This window comes from Electrophorus electricus, chromosome 14 (genome assembly GCF_041902795.1).
Source record: "Electrophorus electricus isolate QZ-2024a chromosome 14, ASM4190279v1, whole genome shotgun sequence".
In the NCBI taxonomy this organism is placed as follows: Eukaryota; Metazoa; Chordata; class Actinopteri; order Gymnotiformes; family Gymnotidae; genus Electrophorus; species Electrophorus electricus.
This window is the reverse complement of record NC_137510.1, coordinates 2,412,479-2,438,223: the sequence shown is the minus strand read 5'-3', so window position 1 is coordinate 2,438,223 and position 25,745 is coordinate 2,412,479. Positions and strand designations below refer to the sequence as shown.

The following is a 25,745-nucleotide window of genomic DNA, read 5'->3' as shown; positions in this document are numbered from 1 at the left end:
ACACCATGTACACATGCTCATCTGACACACTTCAGGTGTGGTGATCAAATATAAGTGTAAACAGATTGGGAAAAATGCCATTATACCTTTACACCATCTATCTTAGACTAACATTGTTTCAAGAGTTTTATCAGAGTTTGATACTGGGACCGGTATCTGCAATAAATTAAAAATACAATAAAGCTAAACATTAATATACATGATTTCATTATCAACTTCATTTATTTAAAAAAATTATCAAATGAAATAAAGTCGCTCCAAAACTATATACATTATCATCGAATTAATATCTTTATTTAATCTGAAGATATTTTATAAGACTCCAATTTACAATCTTATATTTAACATGCATTTAGCATGCATTTTTTCACAATATAGAGTTATTTATAGAGTACACATTACACAGCATAAGATGGGCATCACACATCTCTTAAACTTCTAATTACCTCTATACATTCTGCTGAGGCACATCAGTCTGTAGCTTCTGTGAAGAAACTCTTTCATAACCACCGTGATCTGTGAGCTGGTCCCATCATCCGCTACCGTGTAGTCGCCTGGTGACTCGGGGCCCAACGCTTCTCTCCTCACTGCCAAGAAAATGACTTAACACAGATAACCCAGAACTCAACTGACTAAATCTTGCTCATCTTATAGCACCTTTGGAGAAATATTTAACCCCTTAAATCTACAGTTGTCTGGATAACGGATGACATTGTACCAGACATGATTCATACTGCAAGGCAAACTTCATTGTGTCACAGTAGATGTTTAAAAAATAAAAATAAAGTGCCCTTTAAGTGTTCTTTCAGAGCAGTGTTTGACAGAACCTCCATTTGCTGCAAATAAAGTCTTGAGGGCAGGATTCCACCAGCTTTGCCCACTGTGAGCGATTTGCACACATTCTTCCTGGCAGATTTGTTGTTTCGCTTGGTTGAATGATGCTTGTGAAATTTTCAATTTGCTTGTCCGTTGGATTGAGACCTCGACTTTGACTAAACCCTTCACTGTGTAACCACGCCCGTGTCGCTGTGGCCTCGTGCTTGGATCGCTGTCCTGCTGAAAGGGGCAGCTGAAGTCCTTTAGCAGACTAAAGCAGGTGGTCTCACACCTCCGTCTTTTGAGCTGTCCACCCGTCCTTTAAGCTTCGACACCGCAGCCCTGCTGAAGACATGCACCCCCAGCACACGCGGGGTCCTCCCCTGCCCTGACCTCACCGTTGTGATGGGCCTCGCCCAGACAAGGGCAGCATTACATTAGTGCTATAAACTGTGTTTTGAAATGTGGCCAAAACCCTCCATTTTTGTCACATCTGTCCATAAAACCTTAATCCCCCATTTCAGCCGGGTCACTGGGGTGCTGTCTGCAGACTCCAGCCATACAGTGACGGGGCTTTCTTCAGTAATGACTTCCATCGCCTCCCCCAGCTGTCCACACCCAGACTCCATGCATACGGTTTGGTCCATTTCTCCCTCCCACACAAGTTATTTTTCTTTTTTTAAACACAACTGTTCACGTTTGTGTTAACATGTTTACATCCTTTTTGTGGGAATCTTTTTTAATACATCTACTTTTATCATTTAAGATCATCAAGGCACAGCCACACGAGGTAATATTTGTGCCCTCTTGAACTCTGAATACACTGTAAAACCATTAGCACTGTAATGCTCAGCACAGCACAGCACAGCGTTTCCTGTAATATGGGCCATGGATCCTAGAGCGAGGTGGGGATCTTCCCCATTACGGCTAGTACCCCACACGATGACATCAGCAGCCGTTCTCCCCGTAAATGGCAATGAGAAAGGTCCCTGGGGGGTTAAACCTCTTAAGGAAACACAGACACACAAGCTTTCAGGTTTTGTAAAGGACATTTATTTACATACAGACCTCAGTCAGTTATATACTACCTTTAAAGGTTCTTTTGAAACGGATGCAACAGTCTCCTCCGCCTATCGGCCCCAACACTTTAGTATTAAAGTGGCTTTAACACTTTATTTAGGCAACTGCCTGAACTTCTCCTTGTTTTAGTTCTGCTGTGGTGAAAATGACAAAGAACCCAGAGGCGAGTTAAACAGATGCCCGGTTAAACTAGCATGGCTCATCTGGCCTAGTACTCAATTCGTTCCATAATGTCTAATCTAGTCACTGCTGAAATATTTTGGCTAAAGACAACAGCAAGAGAAGAAATGTTTCAATTTGATGCATCTGGTCCATTCTTCTGACCAACAGGTGATCCAAATGGATCTGTTCTATGAGACATTAAAAAAAAAAAGGTCCTTGAAATCAAATTAAACCCTTTAACACAGACACCACAGGACTTGAGAAGTATTAGGGCTATAAACACTGTCAACCATACTCACAAACTGCCTCATCACGTTCACATTTATATTATTCACGTGTGAAAAATCAAATTTATACAGCGGTCACGACGGGATCGTGTCTTAAATCAGAGGCTCAGACATGTCTTTCTTGCCCGTGCAGACGAACTAAGAAGCACTGCCTGTCAGGCGAAAAGGGCTCATTTTACAGAATGACTGCCAACTGTCCTTTCACATATACGGTTCTATATTTAATAGCACATCAAGCAAAGCTGGACTTTTCAAAATGCAAAAATATCTAAAATGGTGATTGCAAACAATTAAAAAAAAAAAGTTTCATATATACACAGACCCCCCTGGAAAATTAGACAAAATACACAAATCAAGGTTATGAACCGAATGCAAGTATGTCAGCAACACCCAAAGCGCCAGGGCCCATGCCCCTCCCAGCCCGGGCCATAGCTCCTCCCACTTCCTCCCACCCTGGGTCTATGAGAGAAACTACTGACACCATGAGAGAAAAATCCCACTGAAACGGCAACATGGAACTGATCGTCTAGAATAAGGACACGGCACGGCGGTGCGGACCGGCGAGCTCCGGGAGCGGATCGTCTGTTGGAGGTAGCGCGCCTAACCAAGCCACCTCCCTGGAGGACTAACGGCTATTTAAAACAAACAAACAAACAAACAATTCTGATCAAGAGACCAAAGGCAAAGAAGCACTGGCATAAAAATCACACACAAATAGCATGACACGCAGGGCGTGTGTGTGCACAGAGATGTGCCTTCTTTAGCTTTGTGCAAGTGTGTCTTTGTACAGCATATGAGAGAGCGTGTGCGCAGAGATGTGCCTCCTTTAGCTTTGTGCAAGCATGTCTTTGTACAGCATGAGAGAGAGAGAGAGAGAGAGCGCGTGTGTGTGTGTTCGTGTGTGTGTTCACTTCTCCTGCAGCAGTGCAGGGATGTTGATGTTCCATCCGATGGCCTGGCGGTCAAAGCCGCAGGTGAACAGGTTACACGTCTGGTTTTCCTCATTCCAGGAAGAGCAGCACACCATTCGCCGATGGCCCTGGACACACACGCAGTTAGAAGATATCAAAAACCATTTTAAAGCTAAAATACCCCTGGACACAACACAAACGCACAGCAGCCATTACAGACATGTGCTGCCTTAAAGGTATAGGGGAGAGGAGGCTAGGGCAGAGGGTGTCGCTACCCACCTGTCTGTTACTACGGGGGAGGCGGGCCAGTCGTACCCCGGTCATGTCAAACAGCCTGACCTGCCTGTTGTCGTGTGGCAGAGCGATGATTCTTTGGTTGGCAGACACACTTATCCTACACATCAGGGAGAGACCAGGTTATCCACACTTAGAACAACAGGTCACCAGTGAGGGACGAGGTCACACACGCACGCACACACACACAGGTCATCAGCAAGGGATGAAGTTACACACACAGAACGACCCAGGGCACAAAAGGTCACAAAAGTGGGCGACTAGCCTATCTGTTATTGATTATTATCTCCTCTAAAAAAAAATGTTCCTCACACTTTGGTAAGTTTGTTCCCACTGCTGTACGCCCGTTTCCCATAACATAACAGTGTCACCGTCCGCCAGCGTAAAGGACCGCATGTGCGTCCCTACGAGATGTGCAGCTTGCCACTGTCCACAGCACAGTGCACGTCCCCTGCTGGCCAACAAGGGAATAAAGCCAATTTCCATTTGGCAGAAACCCAGACACTAGCAGCGCCTGGCACAGCTGGGACTCAAACTTCCATCCTATCAGGAGCAGTGCAAAGACGCGCTATCAAATCTGGAAAGGACATTTTTGGGGGCACCATCTGAATATCCGAATACTGTTGAACTGTAAATAACGTCCAAAGCTTACACACAGGAACGGGAAGTCTGGTGTGGTTCAGAAACGCTGCAGTCATTGCTCCGCCCCCTTACCTGTTGACGGCCGAGTCGGTGCGTATGGTCGCTATGGGCGACCGCATGTTCTTCAGGTCCCACACCTTGACGGTGCGATCATCGCTGCCCGACACGACGTTGTCTCCCACCGTGAACACAGCCGATGTCACGGTGCTGTAAAAACAACAACAACAACGTGTTTATTTGGAGAGGTAGCTCCAGACCGTCACACTAAGAGAGCGCCTTCACCTGGATACAAAAAGGCCTGTTTCTAGAACAATGTAAATAGCTGTATTTGGGGGACAATCATTCTCTCCTTACTGTGATAATTGCGTCGATCTGCGTGTGTACGGATGCCCTTCCTGTTTCTCTACAGAGCAAACAAGTACTTAAGGGACATGCCCACAGCTCAGGTTACTGACTGTGCAGGTGGTGAGATACAGGACCAGTGAGAATGAGCAGACAAGAAATGTTCCAGCACACCGGAGCCCCCACAACCTCCCTAAACCTCAACCGCGGTAATTTAATGGACCAGACACTTCTGAACTCAAGCATCGCTCACTACATCTTTCTGTCTCTTCTGATATTCCTGTTCTTGAAGAGGGGAAGGGGGTCGAAGAGGTTCTCTGTTGTGCACACTGATTAAGATTAGCGGGGACCGCGCTGGCTGGCCTGCTAGCTGCTGGCCTGGCTAATTTGAATTGACATGATATTAAGGTTTAATTAGGGCTAAATTCTGCAGTGTTAGAGGGTCCAGGAATGGCTGAGCTGCTGCTAATGGCAGTGCCTGGCTCGCGGTGTCGCGGCTCTCGTCGAAAGCGGAGCGTGGAAACACTTTCTGACATGGTGCCTCACCGCAGGAGAGCAGGGCCAGGGTGGGGGGCGGTAGCGGACAGATAAAAGCTCGATTAACATCCCATTAGAACTCGGACGATATTTCGAAAAAATGTTCCGTCACCCCTGGGGCCACAGACAAGCAAGGTCGAGACTCATTAGGAGAAGGAGTGTGTGTGTGTGGGTGGGGGGGGGGGGTTGTAGAGGGTCACAGCGGTAATAAAAAGATACAGAACGTGCTGATTGTACGAGCCTCAGCCAACAGTCCAGAATAGCTCACTTGAGCTCCTCCTCAGTTTCAGAACACAGGGCGTTGCCACGGCAACCTCACTGGTGTAAGGTGCGAGGACAAAAGGTCCATGCAGATTAGGAATATCATTTAAATAAGAATATGGGCTACATATTTCACTTGGATACAGCATTTGCCAAAAGGATGGCGTGACGGGTGGTGTGTGTGTGTGTGTGTGTGTGCGGGCGGTGTAGCAGGAGGCTTTGTGGTTGGTGAAGAGGGCTGTTTGCAGCTCACTGGTCACGTTGTGGGTTGTGTGCGCTGAAGGGAGTTGTGTTTAGTTTGTGGGTGAAGCACTGGGTGGTGTAGTGCATGGGTCCAATAAAGAATGTGGCGCACAGTATGTAGTTGGGTATAGAGTTGTGTGTAGCGTGCGGGTGGTGTAGTCGCGTGTAGCATTTTGGCAGCGTAGCTGCGTGTAGTTGTGCAGGTGGTGCCGTCACGTCTCTCGTGCAGGGCGCTAATAACACCTGATTAGGAGGCGATACGCACTGGTCCGAGCACACCGGACCGGCGTCCTTTTGAGTGTCACCACACTGTCAGACTACATTACCCATAATCACCTCTGGGCACACTGCATTCATTGACACTGACACACATGCAGCCACACTCCCCTTGCAGCTCCTATATCCGAACCAGTCCCTCAAGCTATCCGAGTGTGCCGTTTCCTCTGGGTGCATACGTGAAAGCGCACACACACACACACACACACACACACACACACACACACACACACACACGATGCAACAGAAGTGAAGCACAGCTGCTCCCAGTGAAGCCCCATCTGCTCTGACGCGCTTCCCCAGGCCTCCAGACGCACAGCCCTCTGCAAGCGAGCCGACACGTGGCACACGCAGCGCAAACTACACGCAAAACTTCCAAAGCCAGAGCTTTGTGCGGTGCATAACACAGAGAGGAGGGCTTGGAGCAAACAAAGAGGACGCAGAGGAACACGGCCACCTGTGACCGGACGCGTGTGCTAAACAGTGACAACTGTTCCAGATGAGAACACCAAGGCCAAGAAAACTTAAACAGAAATATGTAGATACTTGATATCTATAAACGGTGCTTAAAATTGCAAGGCAATTCTGTGGCTGAATATACAATCAGGAAGTGTGTAAGAGCGTGTGTGTGAGAATGTGAGCATGTGTGTATGAGAGAGAGAGAGAATGTGGTCTCAAGGAGGTCTTCAGCGAGTAACTAGTGCACAGAAGGGCTCATTCATCTTGTGGTCCCTGAGCAGTCAAGCATGAAGCCATGCTGACAGAGCTACTCCTACCCCTCACACACACACACACAGAACCTGAACAACTCTCCCTCTCACATACATACATGCATGCACACATGCATGCACGCACCTCCTTAAGAACGTGAATCAACACTACCTCTCTTCCTCTAGCACACACAAAACATCCACACTGTTACACAGCACTTCATCCACCAACAAAATGTCAGCATTCTTACACACAAATCTGCTTCTGCTCCCCTGTTCTTACACCCCCATCCTGGAAATCACATGACCCTCAACTCCATCAGCAGAAGCCGACATGCTACTGCAGACTACAGCTAACCGACACATTACCACGGCAACATGTCTCAAAAGCAAACCTGACACCCTGCTCAGAAAATCATATCCAAATATCACTTTGGGCCAGACAATACACTAAACGGTGAGTACTCTATATTTCAGTAGACAATGCACCCATTACGACATCGTCACTTACTACCAACACGATGTGTGATGTACACACTCGAGTCCAGCAGCCGCGATTTCATCACAGCATGCCGACTCCCAGCAGCGATGGTGAAATCACTCTTTCAACTCATTCACTCCCTACGCCCTAGCCCCCATTTCACTCCCTAGCCCCCATGCACGCCCTACGCCCGAGCCCCCATGCACGCCCTACGCCCGAGCCCCCATGCACGCCCTACGCCCGAGCCCCCATGCACGCCCTACGCCCGAGCCCCCATGCACGCCCTACGCCCGAGCCCCCATGCACGCCCTACGCCCGAGCCCCCATGCACGCCCTACACCCGAGCCCCCATGCACGCCCTACGCCCTGGATAAGCACTCATCATAAAAACAGCGAACCACAGGAGCAGACGGATCCACATTTGTGCGCAAGAAGCTAAAATGGAGTTTTTACTGGTCACCGAAACCAAATTACCCTGCACGAGGGATTACAAAATGTAGTGATGAGGACTGAGATTACCTAGCACGAGGGATTACAGAGTCAGGGACGAGTCAGATTACCTAGCACGAGGGATTACAGAGGCAGGGACGAGTCAGATTACCTAGCACGAGGGATTACAGAGTCAGGGACGAGTCAGATTACCTAGCACGAGGGATTACAGAGGCAGGGACGAGTCAGATTACCTAGCACGAGGGATTACAGAGTCAGGGACGAGTCAGATTACCTAGCACGAGGGATTACAGAGGCAGGGACGAGTCAGATTACCTAGTACGAGGGATTACAGAGGCAGCAATGATAAGGGAGCGGTTTGCTGCCATCAGCCTGAGTACTGCCACTAAATTACACAAGGCTCTGCCAAGCCTCTTCACTTCTCACTGGTGCGCATTAGGAGGAGGAAAGTGCGTTTGGGTTTAGGACTTTGCTATTTAGCATGTTAGAGGCTACAGTGCCACCTGGTGGCAATTAGTGAGACTGCAAGATAAGACCATGTCTAAAAGGGTTGATGGCATGGTTGGCAAGTATTGGTTATCATCATCAAAGACTGAAACCATGCTCATCGCTACAGTCATAAATTTAAGACAAACAGCTTGGCTTCTGATATTCTGTTAGCATACAGAGTGCAGAAAAGGATGGACAAACATCAGGCTTTAAAACAGTGGACACGCTTGCCATTCTTTTAGCCATATGACATTATTTTGCATTTACATTTAAAGACATACATTCCTGCTGGGAAGCCCAACGCATTACAAAAGACCACCACAAGATAGAACCTGCTGAAGGTTGTGGACCCTGCTGCCCTGGGACACCTACAGGTACGTTGTGGTCTAGCGGAGGTACAGACACTCACTCGGTGTGACCCTGGAAGACGTTGACTGAGTGGATGGAGGGGTCTCTGAAGTCCCACAGCCGGAAGGTGGTGTCACGGGATGAGGTCACCACCAGCCGCTGGGTTGGGTGGGTGCAGCAGTGGGTCAGCTCCTGATCGTGACCTGTGCGCGCACGCACACACACACACACACACACACACACACCACTACTAGACAAGACATCAGTGTAGCACCCAAACCCTTTCTATTAAGTCAAAACGAGGGACATTGCAAGTTGTCTGGTTTTTTTTTGCCTTTTATTTTGCTTAAGAAAACCTTGGCTCAGAAAAAGATGTTACAGAAATAAAAACTGTTTTATTATTATTATTATTATTATTATTATTCAAATCAACTTCAATGTAGCTTCAGTACGCTGGTACCTGTGAGGGTGTGCACGAGTTCGGAGGTCTCGACGTCGTACAGGTTGGCAGCCCGGTCCCAGGACGCGGTGACCACCTGCTTCCCGCCGACCAGCCAGTCGGCAGCGATGACCACCCCCTGGTGGCTCTTGAGGGTAGTGCTGGCCACGCGCACGGTGGGGCACTCGCTCGGCCCATCTGCCTCCCCCTCGGCCTCGTCCTTGTCGGAGAAATCCACGTCGTCGTCCTGCGAGGCCTGCGGAGGCGGTCAGTCACCCACGCAGTCTCGGTCAGCTCACACACACGCACACTCGACAACGTGACTACAGCTATATTTACTGAGGGTCTATTGTTTAATGTGAGAGTGCGTTTATGTGACTGCATTAATGACTCGGCCAGGACCGGAAGGAGGAACGTCGGAGGATGGAGCGGACGGAAAGGTATGAGAAAGAAAAACAGACGGAGATGTAGGGAGGTCTACGTGGAACTCTGACTCTGAGGTGAGGCAGGACACTCACACTGGTGTCGGCCAGCGGCTGAGGCAGAGGCAGCTGCACCATGTAGCGCCAGATATGAGCCGTCTGGTCGCCAGACGCTATCTCACACACACACACACACACACAATAACAAAGAGGACAGAGTGTGACAGTCATTGTAATAAAAGACAAAACCAAAAAATATTCAGTAAGCATAACGGTAGCCGTAGAATACTGCCGAAGAGGGACAAACGTGCAAAGACCTCATGTGAGAGAGAGAGAGCGAGCGAATGTAGAAATAAGACATGGGGTCAAGGGGCCCTACTTTTAGGATAATGACAGGAAAACGTGATTTCAGAGCATGTTCAGAAAGCTTCGACTAACACAAAGCAGGAGAGGCGCCCATTAAAAGCCCCGCACTGGCCTGGCACACCAACCTGTCAGGGCCATCTGCTCGGTGGGGTGGAACTTGATCGAGTTCACTGCAACAAGAAAAAGAAAATAAAACCTTCAGGAACCATTGGTCAATTGCAAAAATTTCAATGTTTTCAAATGAGTCAATGTTGCGTGAGCGCCGGGTTTGGAGGAAAGTACGACGGAGACAGACCTGCGCGTGCATGTGTGAGGGGGATTGGACCACAGCGAACAGGACATGTCCTACAGCAGCCCACACTCACCTGATCCAGCATGGCCCGCATACTTCAGAAGACACTTCCCTGTCTCGATGCTCCAAAGCATGGCGCAGTGGTCTATCGAAGGACACATCCACACACACACCGCTTGTTTGTTTTGTTCTGGCCTTTTATAGACGTTTCCCATTGTCATTCATGTGAGTGCTGAGCAGATCACGGATCTTAAACTGTTCTAGGGCACTAACCCCACCATTTCTTATTCGAAGACAATTTCAGCAAATGCACTGAATAAAAACAGTGTGTGAAGAGTTCAGTGAGCATTCATTTAGCCATACTCCACTTTGACTGTAATGTGAGACCCAAAGGCAACAGTACGTCATTAAGATAACATCCGCTACAGTTAACGGCGTTTGGCAGTGGGTGTGGGGCTGGTACCCGCCGAGGCGGTGCCCAGGACGAGTGGCTGCGTCCTGGTCACACTCAGGTCCCATAAGCCATCTCTGTGGCCCACGTACTCCTTCACCAGCTGGCAAACAGCCCGTGACGTGGTGGCTTTGAAACTGGATACGATCTGGGGGACGGATAGGATGAGAATGAGAGCATACCACGGACACACACACACACACACACACACACACACACACACACACACACTCACACACACTCACACACACTCACACACACGGAGCTAGAGGAAGCAGCGCAGAAGCTCAGAGGCGACTTAGCGAACCAAAACAAGGCTGTCAAAATGTCTCCTCGTCTAACACACACGCTATGCGTGCTCACACTAAAGCAGCGGATTCAGCATGCGTGTGTCTGCTCTGAGTTCAGACACACGCGGGCCTGTGGGAGGCGCTCACCTCCGTCTAGGACCAGGCCTCCGAGATCGGGTTTGCGAGCACTTAAATAAAAACAGGAAGGCAAACGGGAGGCAACACAAAACTAGAGCGCAAATATAACAAACCGCCCCCGTTCAGCACAGCCTGAGCTACACACACACACACACACACACACACACACACACACACACACACACACACTCAGCAGAGACTGCAGCCCACAAACACACACTCAGTCCATGTACATTATGTGAAACACAGAGTGAAAAGGCTTTTCGTGACGTGACTGCAGAGAGGCTGTACAAACAGTACGAAGATTAAAAATAGACCTGAACACTAAGTCCCGCATGAGGAGAGAGAAGCAGGTTTGATACTAAAGGACATTGATTCATAAAGTTTTCATTTAAAATATGACTCTTTTTAGGTAAATCTTGTCCCTAATATTTTGAGTCAAAGTTGGTTCAGCAGGGATTAGCAACAAACCTCATGATGACCCCCCCCCGATAGGGCGTGCCTGATTAGAGAGACGACCGATGCCAACTGCTGGGCCGTGCGGAGACGGCGGCATGGTCTAGCTGCCTTGGGCGAACCCAGATATTCAACCCCTCTCAGCGATGTCAAACGCACAGCTGGGGGCCACGGGACATCCCTCACTACACGACACGACACCCCACCATGTCATGCTTCAGAACGTAAGGTAGAATTCAAGGTCCTCCTCCACACGCCTACTCAAGACTGCTTGGCTGAAATGACATTACTACCAAGCTTTAGCACTCACATTTTTAATATTAAACATGAGTCCTCTGAGTAAGGAAATCATCATCATCGTAATAATAATCTGCTTTGATTGGCCTCATCCACCTACTCTCCGTGTTCATAATGTCTCAGTTAGGGAGCGAGTCCAAAAGCCGCACTGTGAGCTGGGCATGCTCAAACCAGGAGGTGCCATTAACACTGAATTAACATATCATTAGCATATCATTGGCATATTTTTGGCATCTATACTGGTTTCGGATCTCTAGGAGCTGGTTAAGGGACTGGTACATCAATGACATCAAACAGGTCCTAGTCTTTCTGCCGCTCTTTACAGTCCATGTGGAACGCGGCAACACCGTCAGAGGCTGGCGTCGACCTCGGACGTGCACACAGAGGAGGAGAGCACGTCCCCTTACCGCCCTTTGGTGGGAAGCCAGATTAACTCTAATCTCAATGTGAGTCGCAGTTACAGATGACTAATCTCAAATTTAGAATCGTACAAAATGGTTTCGGTTTGGTCCAGAGCTTATTAAGCACCTATTTAAACTCATTAGCGATGGACTGGAGGAAACAGTGATGGCACCTTCGACATGGACCGCTCAAGAGGCAATGAAAACACCAGATGATTTTCGTTTGGTAAAAGAAAATCATATTTTTGCAAGGTGCATGTCATTGAAAACGTCCTTTTTCTAGAAAAGAGGGATGCCACGACACAGAACTATTCAACAGGGGGTCTCAGACTTGTGGTCAGCGGGTAAGAACGAAGACCTGTTTGCTCGTGGGCTTGGGACAGAATACAGGAGGCCCTGTCTGAACCGTAGACTGAAAAGTAACTTCTGTCCAACTCATTAGCAACTATACCAGGTGACTCAATTCTTAATATTATTAAGAATAATCTTTACTCGCCCACAATTGACAGTGTCTACAAGAGAGAAGGCAATGGAAAAATCCAGCGGGGACACTGTGAATTAGTTCTGTATGACGATTTAGAAGCACAGCAGTCCAGCGAGCCACTAACCCTCCCAACCCCTTGATGGAACAGTTCATGCATTCTGGCACACAGAGGAGGAGAAGTTAAGGAAATTACCCATGAATCTCCACCCCACAATTCCCAGTTCCCCACATTGAAGTTGCGAGGTCCGCCTACTTTGCCGTGGAAAGAATTTGAACGCTACAGTCAGTGAGAGCGGGAGAAGAGAAGAGTTTGAGTCCACTGGAACCACAGGCAGGGTATAAAATCTCTCGACGCAGTGGGACACTGATACCACAGCTAACTATGGGATGCTATTTTTATATACAGTGGAAAAAAAACGTGTTATAAAAAAGCAATCCCTCCGAAATGACAGCTCAGTCAAAAGCGCAACAGTCCCACGACATATTGCTTCTGCCATTTTTTACATTTTTTTTTTTAACAAACGTAGAATAACTGCCATACATAACTGTTTACTTTTCTGGTGTTACGTAACAGCGTTAAAACACACGTTACCAAAGCCAAAGTGCTCTGAGCTAAAGCTACCAGTGCAAAGCCTGGAAGGGTGGCGAAACACTGCCGCATCTGTGCGCCTGCGCCGTGGTTAGCGCACCGGGAGCGTGTCGCCATCAAACTGCCCTCCATTTGCATTGTGTTGAGGTTCAAAACGTTTACTCTGTTCTTTCTCATGAACAGGCAATTGCCTGCTGCAATTGCTCATACACTACACACAGGAACAGATTATGGCTCAGGTATTTACCTTTACGACATTTAGCTGACACCTTTATCCAAAGCGACTTACAATTATGACTTGAGCAGTCAAGGGTTAAGGGTCATGCTCAGGGACCCAGAAGTGGCAACCTGGTGGTGGAGGAGCATGAACCAGCAACCTTCTGAACACTAGTACCTTAACCACCGAGTCACCATCTTAATTGTTCTTCACTCTGCTTCAACCGTGTTTCTTTGCGTTCACCCTTCGCCGTCACAACACAGGTAGCCAACAGGCAGAGCCCAGACAGATCGGCACATTGGGACTGTACCGAACACCGCTCGGGTGCCGTGACATGACACTGTTTGGCACATAAAGATGTGGTTTACGTCCTCGCACTGATCCAGCTGTGTACAAATGAGATTTGTTTCCCAGCTAAGGACCAAGCTAATCTGTCAGATGAAGTGGCAAGCAGACAGTTAGTATAGGACTCAGAGCCAGCACACAGAGATTAGCATTGTTAGCCCACTGTAGCTACAACAGCTCCGTCAGGGGTCCCTGTACCTTGCTGGTGGAAGCTTTGTAAGTGGTCTTCAGTTTCTGGGACAGCTGGCTTGTGCTGTGACTGGCTATGTACACAAGACAAACAACGACAATCAATTAGGGACAAAATAGGCGTTAGCTCATGATATTATAGGTAGACACACACGATTACACTTTGTAAACTATTCTCTTGAAAAGGGCCAATAAAATTAAGCATTTTAAGTACATGCCAACAGAAAATGCTCCATTACCTCAGAGTTAAATTTTGCTAAAACCTGTAGTCTGACATCTATCTGAAACCCTCTGAGGCCCAATACCCAGACCTACCCCCAAACCTTGCCGAAGCATACCCCCAAACCAGGCCTAGTTCTACCACATTGTCAGTCTTCAGTGTACATTAGCCACCATACCTTTAGTCTTCAGGGCTCCTTTGCCCAGATCCCCTCCATCGACGGTCTGGCCTTCACCTGCCAAACGTTCATTCAGAGACTCGATTTCTCTCCTCACTGCACAGTCAGAATGGGAGCCATTACTATCAGGTTAAGACCCCACTAAGCAGACCAGGGTGTTGGACAGAACTCTGATTTAAAAAAACAACACCTCTGCATTCACGCTTTGGTCTCCTTAAGTTCACAATCAAAGAGCAACTTTACCATGGCCTTAAAACCAGAGCCAATTTAAAAAAGATCAACAGTGAGCTCAGTGTGGAGCTATAAATCCTGGCAGTGAACCAGACCTGAGCGAGGTTTGCACTCAGGGAAACGCTAAAGCGTGTACACGCACGTGCGACACACAAACGCGGATGTTCTCAGGTTTCAGATCAAGGCCGTTTAACAAACACACGTTCAGTTGCATCTCCAACTCCAGATTTTCTTTAACTTACGTTCAAGGTTTTCAAGGTAGAGATTCTCAAACTCGCGTTCGATCTGTCCAAACAAATCCAGCAAGTTGCTCCTCAGAGGCATGGGCAACCTGGAGTCCTGCAGGAAGGGAAAGAGAAGACCTCAGCCACCACAAACCCACCCTACCCTCACATAGCACACAGACCTCCACCCACAAACCCACTCCACCTTCACAGAGCACAGACCTTAGCACCCAAACCCACTCCACCTGCACAGAGCAGGCCACCACCCACAAACCCACCCCACCCTCACAGAACAGAGACCTCAGCCACCACAAACCCACTCCACCTTCAAAGAGCACAGACCTTAGCCCACAAACCCACTCCACCATTACACCGCCTGTATAGTGTAGCCTGTACGCCCGTACGGTGAAGCCTGTATTCCTGTACATTTTGCATGTTTACTATAAAATAGCAGTAAGCATTAAGGCTTCCTTCCTTCTTTAAATAAACCTGCTACAAGAGTTAAGAAATGACTGTACTGCCTGCTCTTACCCAACATTAAACATTCCTGTTTGGTAAGTGTATAACAGCACGTGGCTCTGCTTTAAGCTTCAAGTAAGTGATCTACTACATGCAGACTTGGCTGAAAGGATGCACGATCACGTTAGTAATTTGAACACAGAAAAAGAACAACCAGAACTTTCTCAGGGCTTGGTGAGTTTCCACCCCAGCAGCAACCAACCTACCTAAAATTCCGGAGAGCGAGCAGTGTCCAGAGACGCGATATCAGCACGCTGAAAACTAGCCATGTGAAAGGCATGTAGTGGGAACATGCTACGGGGCTTCTGCTTACACAGTCTCTCATAGTAAAACCAGTTCGGAGGAGGAGAAAGAACTCTGCAGGTCAAACACGCACACAAACACGTGCTCACGCACTCGCTAGAGAGAGCAAAGAACGCGCAACAACACAAAAACTAAACACCCTTCACTGCCATATGCACACAATAACTCTGACTCACGCGCACACACTAAGAGGAATAAAGTTAAATAAATAAATAAATAAAATACATTAGCAAACAATGAGCAGCCCCCTACTGCCATAAAGCTGCTCGATCCTAAAAAACAGAGGTCACCATGGCAACTGCATATAATGGCAGCGGTGCGAGAAGGAAAGGAGGTGTAACATAATCCCCACGAACAGCTTACAAATGGGTCTGTCAATCAACCGCGAGCCAACATGTCGTCCAGAGAGCCAGCCAACGGAACAGTCCACCCACCCCAGCACTAAAGCGCGCCCTTCATTAAAACTTGATGAGACGTTCCAACAACGACGCTCTGGCAGATATGGACGTACTGCACTAATGAGAGGGATTATCAAACAGAAAAGGCAGCAACACTCCACAGGGGTCAGAACAGCAACAACAACAATAATTTAAAAACTTTAAACCCTCAACTTTTCTGCACAAAGGTGACAGCTACAAAAACCACAGGGCTTGATAGTCAGACTGGTTGTGACTTTGAGACAGATTTCTAAAGCCAGAACTGCACAAGCTGAAATGTTTACCATAGCATGTTTAATGGCTCTTTTATTGGTGTAGCAGCCTGTGTTTGCGTAGGGAATGTCCTCTGATAACACCAGGTTCAGCTGTCAAGGCATCTGGAGCTCAGAACTCAGGAATGGACCTCCATTGACAGAGGAAGTACTTATTAACAAAAAACGCTAACTGTAGCTCTGCGATGGGGTTTGCCTCTGGGTAGAGAGACTGTGACTGTTGAGAGCTGAGCTCTTGAAGGAAAGATCCTGGCTGTAATTTCTGATCCACCAACACAAGGAGGTGTTGGCTGGTCGCAGGTGTGCCTTTCTGGGGTTTCTCTGACATTTCAGCCAAGCCCCAGCTGGAAAAGACACCACGAGCTATATCACACCTCAGAAGACCAAAACTGCCCTATGCCGATTGCCACCCGGGGAAAAAAACTACATGGCAAACAAGGGCTTGTGAGCAAAACAGAAAGTGACTTTAGCCACTTCGGCTGTGACATATTCAGATATAATTATCCTATGACATCATCAGATAACATACATGAGCGTGCGCTGCAGCAAAAATAGCAGTCCTCACCAGCGCAGCAAGTCAATGCACCGTGTTCTCACTTAAAGAAACGACACACTCAAGATTTTCTCTCTCACACACACACACCTCTGCACTGTAAAAGTGCATGAGCGCGAATCCCTTAGATTCTCACTCTCTCATACACAAACATTTCTATGCACTGAAAAATGAATATCAATGTATCATAGCAAGAGATGAGAGACAAATCTGAGTAAGACAGCGAGAGAGCGAGAGAGAGAGCGAGAGAGAGAAGGCCCGAGCAGATGCCTACTCGCCTGTCCCTCCAGCATGTCTCTGTGGCCAGCCGGACGCTCTTGTTCCGTGCTGTTCGTCCTCCGGATGGAGAGGCTGTGTGACTTGCGCTTCTGCTTGGCTTGACGGGCAGCTACGCTATTTCCGCTCTCAACAGGCATCACGTCCCTCAGTGACGTCCCACTGTGCTCGTCCCACCTGGAACTGAGGAAGTGCACAGGAGGGGTTGGCCACGCCTACTACTGCAGAAAACGCGCTCTTCTCCCGGAGGAAAGAACACCCCTGTGCTTCTAAATTGGAGTAGTATAGCAATAAAATCGTTTGGCTATGTAATGCAGCCAATGGAGCATATTACACTGCAGTCTTCAGAATAGGAGCAGGTGCATTTCATCACTAACAGCCACAAGTTTAACCAAGTTTGCACAAGCGTGTTATCATACATAAGGACATAATTTTGCAGAAAGAAGGTTACTGCTGAGAGTCTGAGGTTAAACCTGATAGTGACAACTAGCCACACAATATAGTCACAGGGGAAGTGCCCCCCCCCCAAACAATTCATATTAGATTCCTCACTAATAATGGAAAACTAGCGGGTTAAATGTAGGCTCAAGCATTCATGAAACGTTTATATTATAAAATGACAGTGAATAGACTGCATGCAAAAATAAAAAAAAATAAAAATACCAGGACAATGAGGCGCAGCGAACGATAAAGAAAGCAGACACATCCTCAGGACGATCGTGTAAAGGCGTACGTGGATCTCAACACGATGCAGAAAAGAATGACCCGAGCATCTAAAGAGACGAATGAACAAATGAGAAAGTAAATGCTGTCGACACAAGTTGTTAGGCAGCATTTCCAAACACACACACACAGATCAAAGCTCAAACACACGGCAGGGACACGGCTCAAAAGAACGCCATACAAGTGGCGAGAGATGAGCTGGGTTATGACATTAGTACGCTGTGCCTCAGTTGTGACCGAGCTGGCCAACGTTGAGTTAATGAGACATTTCTTATTTAATAGTTCATTCAGGTGCAGGGCCCCAGAGCCCAGAGAAAGAGAGTCAAAACAGTCATTTTCTACCTTATAGGCATCACAGGTTTCCTGGTTTTAATAAGCCAGGGTTAGCTAGCGGTGTGTGTGTGTGGCTAGGAGCCGTTGGTTAAAATAGCTAGCCAACGCTAGGTAACCTGCGATTTGACACAGTCATGTCTACATCGCCCACTCAAAACACACGGAGGGAAAGTTTTCATCCTGTCTGCCTTACGATGAGACCAAGGTCAGGTAGCACGGCACGGCTAACCTGGGTTATGTTTATTTAGCCCGGGTAGATAGCTAACTAGCTAACCTAGCTTATGTTTACTTAGCCCGGGTAGATAACTAACCTAGCTTATTAGCTAACCTAGGTTATGTTTATTTAGCCCAGGTAGATAACTAACCTAGGTTATGTTTATTCAGCCCGGGCAGATAACTAACCTAGCTAACTGGCTAACCTAGGTTATGTTTATTTAGCCCGGACAGATAACTAACCTAGCTTATTAGCTAACCTAGGTTATGTTTATTTAACCCAGGTAGATAACTAACCTAGGTTATGTTTATTCAGCCTGGGCAGATAACTAACCTAGCTAACTGGCTAACCTAGGTTATGTTTATTCAGCCCGGACAGATAACTAACCTAGTTAATTGGCTAACCTAGGTTATGATTATTTAGCCCGGGCAGATAATTAACCTAGCTAACTGGCTAACCTAGGTTATGATTATTTAGCCCAGGTAGCTAACTAACCTAGGTTATGTTTATTCAGCCCGGACAGATAACTAACCTGGCTAACCTAGGTTATGTTTATTCAGCCCGGACAGATAACTAACCTGGCTAACTGGCTAACCTAGGTTATGTTTATTCAGCCCGGACAGATAACTAACCTGGCTAACCTAGGTTATGTTTATTCAGCCCGGACAGATAACTAACCTGGCTAACCTAGGTTATGTTTATTCAGCCCGGACAGATAACTAACCTGGCTAACCTAGGTTATGTTTATTCAGCCCGGACAGATAACTAACCTGGCTAACTGGCTAACCTAGGTTATGTTTATTCAGCCCGGACAGATAACTAACCTGGCTAACTGGCTAACCTAGGTTATGTTTATTCAGCCCGGACAGATAACTAACCTGGCTAACTGGCTAACCTAGGTTATGTTTATTCAGCCCGGACAGATAACTAACCTGGCTAACTGGCTAACCTAGGTTATGTTTATTCAGCCCGGACAGATAACTAACCTGGCTAACTGGCTAACCTAGGTTATGTTTATTCAGCCCGGACAGATAACTAACCTGGCTAACTGGCTAACCTAGGTTATGTTTATTCAGCCCGGACAGATAACTAACCTGGCTAACTGGCTAACCTAGGTTATGTTTATTCAGCCCGGACAGATAACTAACCTGGCTAACTGGCTAACCTAGGTTATGTTTATTCAGCCCGGACAGATAACTAACCTGGCTAACTGGCTAACCTAGGTTATGTTTATTCAGCCCGGACAGATAACTAACCTGGCTAACTGGCTAACCTAGGTTATGTTTATTCAGCCCGGACAGATAACTAACCTGGCTAACTGGCTAACCTAGGTTATGTTTATTCAGCCCGGACAGATAACTAACCTGGCTAACTGGCTAACCTAGGTTATGTTTATTCAGCCCGGACAGATAACTAACCTGGCTAACTGGCTAACCTAGGTTATGTTTATTCAGCCCGGACAGATAACTAACCTGGCTAACTGGCTAACCTAGGTTATGTTTATTCAGCCCGGACAGATAACTAACCTAGCTAACTGGCTAACCTAGGTTATGTTTATTCAGCCCGGACAGATAACTAACCTAGTTAATTGGCTAACCTAGGTTATGATTATTTAGCCCGGGCAGATAATTAACCTAGCTATTTAGCTAACCTACGTTATGTTTATTTAGCCCGGTCTGTCTACCAGGTGGGGACTGGCCTGGCAGGTTAAGTTAGCCACCTAGCCAATTTAGCTAACCTAGCGTTAGCTAGCCTAGCTAACCATCCTATCATATAAAAACAACTCGCCAACGCTAGGCAGCCGGTTCAGTTCAAATACTTACATTTTAAGAATCAAGATTGATGTTTTTCATTCGCTGAGTACGTGATGGCGCGTCAATACAGCGATCAGCATCTTCCAGACGGTTTGGTACACCACTGTAATCTCCCAAAATGACCCCAATGTCGGCTGAACGAGACAACTAGCTTGAAGCTCCTAGGCTCCTACGTGAAGTCCGACACGATAAGACTCATAAGCGTGATGCTTGTCTTTAGAATAAAAGTCTCCTTCCTGCCTGCAAGTGTTATGCAACACCTAGTCATACTATTGTCAAAGGTGTTCTGCAATTCAAGGGCGATTTTTGGAAATGTTAAAAAGGGAATTTTGCTTAATTTAATATTTGTATTGCCCTACTAGAGAGCGATTTTATCATGGTGTAAAACTCAGTTAACAATAAGAATCACTGATAATATAAATATGAAAGCCTTTTCATCAGTGATGTAAAATCCTGAAATGACGATAAGGTGGCTATAATGTTCGAAAACGAGGCAATGGGCCGGGTGTATAGGGGTGTTAATCTAATCTAAGATAATGTCGACGGACCGAATACAAAATAAGAAAAATCTAGCTAACATGTCATTCACTGCCGTCCCACACCCCAAACAACAAATTCTTTCTTTTCTAGAATGCAGTGTGCATGCTTAATGAAAACAGTAAAAAATGAGAAATGAGCAAATGATGATGCCCCTTGTGTTGCATTTAAGACAAGTCTGACCTGATATTAACAAATGGAAGGAAACAAATACTTGTTACGTACTAGAATAAATATTCACTATCTTAATATTCATTAACATTTCTTAACATTCCAAACTTGAAGTGCTATGCAGTGTAAAAAACAAATTAAAAAAACCTTTACCTTTTATTGAACTCTTAAACTGATTTCAGAGAAGCGAATTCTGGGACCTGTTTTGACCTTCAGTTGCAGCTGAGAACTGTATAATCGTAATATTTATTTCGGTCTTTTTCAGTAATTAAAACGCCCTAAAAGACATTTTGAATACCACATAAAAAAGCGGTATAATGGAATATCTCTAGACCTTTTAAACTTGTTACTGCATATGAACAGGGGCAGCTGCTTTTTTTGTTGCTTTTTTTAACCAATACATCGACAGTACAGAGTGTGCGTCAAACGTAGGCGGAGACGAGTCTTTTCTTTGAGGACGTTTCTTTTTAAGCGTTGCTAAATTGGCCACGGACAAGAGCTGCTTGAGCTACCTTAACGAAAGCGAACGTCGTCAGACAGTGATAACCAGCCTTTTACATTCACGCGTGTTATGTGTAAACGTTTGCGCGGATCTTGCGCGTTAGATCTCCTCCTCCGCGAGCGAAGTGGTCCGGTGGCGTGTTCGTGCGCGCGCCTCGTTTGATTGGTCTCCATATTTCGTCCCGTCATGGCGCGCGCGCTGTGGGCGGGGCCGTGGGCGGGGCTGCGGGCCGTGAGCCACAAGGCTGCGACGTCAATAAAGCCACGTGTCTCCTCGTTAAGATCCGCTCCTGGCCGCCACTCGCCGGTTTGGAGAGGTCTTGCGAGGTAATGTCGTGGTGTTGTATGCGGTGTCGGTTCAGATAGATTATAATGTGGTAGCGTTAGGTTAGTGCCGTAGCCGCTTGTCGACCCTGCACACAGAAGCGTTTGCTCCGTTTTTAACGCTCCCGATTCTTCCGCAGCGAGGCCGGAGGTCTGCGCGGGTGGACAACCATGCCGGGCGTAAACACGGACAACCTGGACGACAAGCAGGTCCAGCTGCTCGCGGAGATGTGCATCCTAGTGGACGAGGGCGACAGGGAAACCGGGGCTGACAGCAAGAAGAACTGTCACCTCAACTCCAACATCAACAACGGTAGCCCGCCGACGAAACGCCCCTAGCGGTTCAGGGATGGTCAGTGTAGCGCCTGGATTAATAACTGATAACTGTGTGTGTGTGTTGGAAGGACTGCTGCATCGGGCTTTCAGCGTGTTCCTGTTTAACAGTGAAGAAAAGCTGCTCTTGCAACAGCGCTCGGATGCCAAGATCACGTTCCCCGGTAAGATCGCCTCCTGTGTCCGGACCAAGTACCGTCATGGCGACTGTAGCCGTCATGTCGACCGGGTTTGTTGGATTTGTTTTGAATTATCTGCTTCTAGCTTCCCAAAAGAGATCGAAGTTTGGAGGATGACTAGCTATGTGTTTGCGGTACACTTGTGCATTAACAAACGCCAGCAATAGTTGCTGTTCCTGGCGGGTGTACTCGGCATTTAAATGAACGGATCATATGATGCTGACATGTATATGACTAGATAATGTATAGGTAAGTAGTTAACTGTATAAATCTGAGTTTCTTCAAGTCCCTTTTGGAGGACAGATGAACCGGTTTGAGCGTTCAGTGACGCATCTCCAAAGTGGCAAAGCTGGAGGCTTAAAAAGTGAGTGTGGTGATCTTGCACCGTGTACCTGCAGGAGTGCTGGCTAACTACACCTGCCCTTCAACAAAAGAGTACCTAGACTCTCAGACCTCCACTCGGCGTATGACGCTTGGATAAATTACACACTTTTCAGACCATCTTTCTGTGAGTACAGACTCTAAATAAACAGGACCTCATTAGTTTAAGTAACAAACATGCAAGAATAATGAAGATGGTAACAGAAATGAGGCAGTCCTAATTTTGTCAGCACTGTGCCTAAAGGATCTTGTCCTAACTAGCCTGGTGCCTGGACCGGCAAGTCGACCTTGTGCTGAAAAGAAGACAACATTACAGCAGTACTCCGCATGAGTGGCCCGTGTGTTCTAAGCGTCACAGGCCACGGGCTTTGGTCGTGGATGCTATCACTAGTTAGTGATTGATTAGAGTCTGTGCGCTTGCTTGTCGGTGCGTGTCCTGCGTGTCCTGCGTTTGAGCCGCTCACACCCTTCACAGAATCAGCAGGTCTGTCCCTTCGTTGCTGTAGAGTTGGTGGCCTGCTCCCAGTCAGTAACTCTGAAAATGTATCCTGAAATATAATTGGAATAATTGGTTATGTTTTCTGGAAGTCTATTGACTGTTGGCCTGTCGCTGTTTGTCAAAGTAATCTGTGTTGGTGTTTTATCCTCAAATCCATTTACCTTTTCTTAATCCAAAAACTCAATCTTAACTCCCTGAAGTGAATTTCTTTTTGGCAAAAGTGAAACACTGATTCAAAAATAACATATCTGCTCAAAGTGAAACTTTGCATTTAATACGAAAATCAGATTTGCGGTCACTACTGACCATTAAATACAAGTGCAGTCAGCTGAAAGCACTCAAAGATGCTAACCAACTGATAACTGCAGAGAAAAGTAACAGCATCCATGCAGAGAAAATCCTTGGTCTAAGAACTGAGCATGAGGCCAAGCTCATCGGAGATTATGCAGGGTTTAGGAGACCGTTAACGCCCTTGCTGGTCCTATATAGCTGATGGTGGTGTTGGGTTTTTTATTTTTCAAGCATTTCCATTTTCCATCTCTGTAAATGTGTCCTGCTCGTTGCTCTGCTGCCACGGTTTCCCCGAGCAGTGGTTGGATGTTTGCCGGAGTCCCTCAAACTAATGCAGGGGTTTGCTGCTGTGTTTGTGGGCAGGATGCTTTACCAACACCTGCTGCAGTCACCCCCTGCACTGCCCCAGGGAGCTGGAGGAGAACAGTGCCCTTGGGGTCAAGCGCGCCGCCCAAAGAAGGCTGCAGGCGGAACTGGGCATCCCCATGGACCAGGTATTGTGTGGGTGTGGGATCAACCCGGCTGTGACCTCATCAGCCCATGACAGCTTACTGGTCATGTGACCTGTAGATTTGCATCAAAACCACACCCCTTGCACAGACATGCACATAATACGAACAACTAATTTGTGACCAGCATGACTGTGGTTTACTTGTGTAAGCAACGAATGCCATACTGTATGACCTGATTGGGGTAAAGATGTTGCCTGTGTACTGAACAGAGTTTAGCAAGCTCAGCATAAGGGAGCTTTGTGGAACGTTGTATCTAAAATCCCATCATGGAGTCAAGATCTCTTCATTCAAAGAACATAATGTTGAATCCAAATCTGTGTGTGTGTGTGTGTGTGTGTGTGTGTGTGTGTGTGTGTAATTAATTAATTTATTTATTTATTTATTTATTTATTCATTCATTCATTCATTCATTCAATTTTCACCCCATACATGAACTCTGTCCATGTCTGTCTATTTGAATTTTTTTTTTTTTGGTCATTTGGTGAAATATACTACTGTGACTTCACATACATACATTATTATATATTCAACATTGGATTTTTATTATATATCATTATTCACTCTAAGGTTTATAGGGGGGATTTTAAAACCACGTAACAGTCGTCTCTTTTGTCTAATCTGCATATTTCTAGGCTGCTGGCCTATGATGGGCTCACGCTGTGTTGCTCTGTTGCTAGGTGACCCCAGAGGAGATGACCTATTTGACCCGCATCCACTATAAGGCCCAATCGGACGGCGTCTGGGGGGAGCATGAGATTGATTACATCCTGTTCCTGCAGAAGGACGTGGAGCTGCAGCCAGACCCCAACGAGGTGAAGAGTCACCGCTACGTCTCCAAGGAGGAGCTGAGGGAGGTGCTAGCGGAGGCACTGAGGGGTGAGGTGCAGATCACGCCCTGGTTCAGCCTCATTGCCGACACCTTCCTCTTCGACTGGTGGGACAACCTGCAGGACCTGAAGAAATTCATGGATCACACGCACATTCATCGCATGTGAGGCCCTCGGGGCACGCGCTTCAGAGGTCCGCTCCCCGGCCCGGGTCTTGCGCGTCGTATCTACCGGCACGGTTCTGAGTTTACGGACTCGCCGGGTTGATTCAGCCGGTCTTGGCTGAATGTTTGGGTGGGGCAAAGAACCCTTAAAGGTGAAGACGCACTGTTCTGACTGGGAATATGAACCCACATTCATGGACACAGCTAGGTCATTCGCTAAACCTCTGACTTAGTCAGCATATGATATGAATGAAGAATTTTATTATTTTTGTTGGCATGGAACTCTATAAACATGTTGGCCAATTGTGGTAACAATTACCAATTCTTCAGTTGTTTTAGGACTTTCTCTGGTCTCTGAAAACACACTTCACCACCCCCCCCTTGTGGGAACCCCTTCTGTGCAGGAGCTGATGAGGTTGTCATGGGTTTTGATTATATTGTTTAGAGTTATGGTTTTTGTTTTGGGGGTAGGTTTTTACATACTTTTGCAGATGAAATAAAGGCATTGATTACCTTTTCTTTGTCATTATTGCTGCTGTGTTGGGGAACTTTCTACTCTGGGTAAATTTAATGAAGAATAATGCAGCCATAAACACCCAGTTCCACTTCTGATACCCGATGGCAATCATAACTAACCCAGTGCTACTGCTACTTTAAATCTCCAAGTATTTCTACTCGTGAAGTTGTTAAAAGCTGAACTTCACCACAGCGGCCACCAGATGTCAGCACAGACTGTAAAGCTGTAACTAGAAGGCCATGCGTCATTATTCCGGGAATATGGAGCCTTAAATGGAATTTTCAGAGGTGTCCTGTTCCTCATTTGAGCTATGTTTAGCCAAAGCAGGTTTAAATCAGCTCCGACAGTAGCATTAAATGAGCGCTTTCCTTGTACGGTTCTGCCTGAGCTGGTTTCCTTGTAGTTAGCAAGGAAAGGTATGCGTGCGTGCGGCGTGAAGGAGGCTTATCAGATCAGCGTTTGGTTGAGCGAAACGGACCCCACTGCACAGACTCAGTGCAGACTTGG

General features: G+C 46.9%; 2 protein-coding genes across 7 annotated transcripts; one reads left to right on the top strand and one right to left on the bottom strand.

Moving 5' to 3' along the window:
* Positions 1–1,846: 1,846 nt before the first annotated feature.
* wdr37 (WD repeat domain 37) lies at positions 1,847–21,028 on the bottom strand. 6 transcript variants are annotated; one of them, XM_027021918.3, is made up of 17 exons: positions 20,864–21,028; positions 20,012–20,171; positions 17,582–17,691; positions 16,921–17,101; positions 14,577–14,673; positions 14,104–14,199; positions 13,715–13,779; positions 12,559–12,642; positions 10,312–10,447; positions 9,922–9,993; positions 9,682–9,726; positions 9,287–9,363; positions 8,790–9,024; positions 8,391–8,532; positions 4,265–4,399; positions 3,536–3,650; positions 1,847–3,384 (listed from the first exon to the last, which is right to left on the bottom strand). In XM_027021918.3, the coding sequence occupies exons 4-17, from the start codon at positions 17,056–17,058 to the stop codon at positions 3,253–3,255; spliced, it is 1,569 nt and encodes a 522-aa protein (XP_026877719.1). In that variant the 5' UTR covers positions 17,059–17,101; positions 17,582–17,691; positions 20,012–20,171; positions 20,864–21,028; the 3' UTR covers positions 1,847–3,252. The 6 variants fall into 6 exon arrangements, with proteins under 6 accessions (XP_026877719.1, XP_026877720.1, XP_026877722.1 ...); XM_027021919.3 differs by lacking the exon at positions 17,582–17,691; XM_027021921.3 differs by lacking the exon at positions 12,559–12,642 and having other exon boundaries at positions 20,864–21,023.
* A 63-nt stretch (positions 21,029–21,091) lies between these two features.
* On the top strand, positions 21,092–25,235 carry idi1 (isopentenyl-diphosphate delta isomerase 1). Its single transcript, XM_027021924.3, has 5 exons — positions 21,092–21,538; positions 21,676–21,848; positions 21,940–22,032; positions 23,582–23,712; positions 24,408–25,235. The coding sequence occupies exons 1-5, from the start codon at positions 21,399–21,401 to the stop codon at positions 24,723–24,725; spliced, it is 855 nt and encodes a 284-aa protein (XP_026877725.2). The 5' UTR covers positions 21,092–21,398; the 3' UTR covers positions 24,726–25,235.
* Positions 25,236–25,745: the final 510 nt, after the last annotated feature.